Below are 1,997 nucleotides of genomic sequence, written 5' to 3' on the forward strand. Positions count from 1 at the left end.
TGGCCCCGGAGGACGAGGACGACCGCCTGCGGGAGCGGCGGCGCATCAGCATCGAGCAGGGGGTGGAGCCCCCTCCAGACGCGCTGATCCACACGTTCGAGGTCACGGCGCAGATCAACCCCCTCTACAAGCTGGGGCCCAAGCTGGCGCACGGCATGAACGAGCTGGCAGGGGCAGGCCTGGCCGCGCTGGCGGCGGCGGACGAAGGGGATGAGGAGGAAGAGGAGGCCGAGGTGGCCAGCGCCGCGCCGCCGGAGGCCCGGGATGGTCTGCGGGTGCACACGCAGATCGACTACATCCACTGCCTGGTGCCCGACTTGCGGGAGCTGACCCGGCTGCCCTGCTACTGGGGCGTCATGGACCGCTACGAGGCCGAGGCCCTGCTGGAGGGGAAGCCGGAGGGCACCTTCCTCCTGCGGGACTCCGCCCAGGAGGACTACCTCTTCTCCGTCAGCTTCCGCCGCTACGGGCGCTCCCTCCACGCCCGCATCGAGCAGTGGAACCACAACTTCAGCTTCGACGTCCACGACCCCAGCGTCTTCCACGCCCCCACCGTGACCGGCCTGCTGGAGCACTACAAGGACCCCAGCGTCTGCATGTTCTTCGAGCCGCTCCTCTCCGTCCCGGTGAACCGCACCTTCCCCTTCGGCCTGCAGCACCTCTGCCGGGCCGTGGTCGCCGGCTGCACCACCTACGACGGCATCGGGCAGTTGCCCATCCCCAGGGCCCTCAAGGAGTACCTGAAGGAGTACCACTACAAGCAGAGGGTGAGAGTCCGCCGGCTGGACACCTGGTGGACCTGAGCGACTTGGGGTGGGGTGGGGACTGGCCCTCCGTGGCCTCCGGTCTCGAGTCCCCCGCCCCGCCCCCTGCTTCCACAAGGCCGCGAGCGCCGCGATCCCCTGCGTCTAACACCTCTCTCCAAAATTAGTCGATGAGCAAGAGCAAGGGGGTCTGGCAGACCGGGAGGTGGTGGTCCGGGGCTGGCTGGGCCCCGTTGCCCTACACTGGAGGAGGGGGCTTCCTGAACCGTCTTCGTGCCGGACCTGGTGGCGCAGCCGCCCTGGAAGTTGGGCCAGCCTTAGCGTGCGTGCGGCGCAGAAACTCAAGACTCCGATCAGGTGGCAGAATTGGGTCTTTTGGGAAATGAGGGGAAGCTGTCCCACCTTTCCTGACCCCGAGGGCCTCACTTCCCGGCCCCTCCGGACCAGGGCTCCCTCTAAGCTGTAGAGTCTTGTGAACAAAAATCCTACTTTGTGAGCGACTGGCATGAAAGCTGTGAGCGAGTGGTTTGGCTCCTGCATCAATTCGTTTGCTCTGGAGCCCTCCTTCCTGAGCGAAGGCAAAAATGGGTGAGGCGAAAAACTGTGAGCTAGCTCACATTGACTCAGCTTGGAAGGAACATTGCCCCAGACTTATGGGGACTGCGGGTCTTCAGAACGGCGAGAAGCACAATGTGTTGGGCGGGGCTGATCCTTTCTCTCTCCCCCCCAACCCTAACCTTTGCCGTTCCTACATGGGAAAAGCTTTCCCCCCACCCAAGGCTCGGCAATGAACATCTCAACTGGGGGGGGGGGGAACCAGGACACCTGCTTTGCTTCAGCCAGTCAAAACACAGACAGGTGTGGTGGATCAGTCCAAAAGGTTGGAAGTGGGGGTGGGGGAGAGACCCACAATTCTGTGTAGAGGCGTCTGGTAACCCACTCCCTACCTGCGACTGCCAAAAGGTGCTCCCCCCCCCCCAATCCTGTGTGCATCACTAAAGAGAATTTTGTCTTTAAGTGTGTATTGTGGACTTCTTCCTTGCCTCCAGGGCTGTGGCTAGCACCCGGCTGCTTCTCCAGTAGAATTCGGTCCCAGTCTAGAAACCCAGCAGGGGAGCAACGAAATGGCGTCTGCTTGCCCTGTGGGTGCGGCAACAATGGGGCGTGAATGCGGGGAGTCCCCAGGGTCTCCCCCCACCCCACAATGGACGGCTTCAAGAGGGAATCAGATAA

General features: G+C 63.0%; 1 protein-coding gene across 1 annotated transcript; it reads left to right on the forward strand.

The window, feature by feature from the left end:
- Positions 1 to 5: 5 nt before the first annotated feature.
- On the forward strand, positions 6 to 1,257 carry LOC107125062 (suppressor of cytokine signaling 5-like; the record flags this gene model as incomplete). Its single annotated transcript, XM_015428532.1, has 1 exon — positions 6 to 1,257. A coding segment is annotated over one exon (798 nt), but the record flags the coding sequence as incomplete, so codon positions are not given.
- Between the last annotated feature and the right edge of the window lie 740 nt (positions 1,258 to 1,997).

This window comes from Gekko japonicus, unplaced genomic scaffold (genome assembly GCF_001447785.1).
Source record: "Gekko japonicus isolate JY-2015 unplaced genomic scaffold, Gekko_japonicus_V1.1 scaffold17652, whole genome shotgun sequence".
In the NCBI taxonomy this organism is placed as follows: domain Eukaryota; kingdom Metazoa; phylum Chordata; class Lepidosauria; order Squamata; family Gekkonidae; genus Gekko; species Gekko japonicus.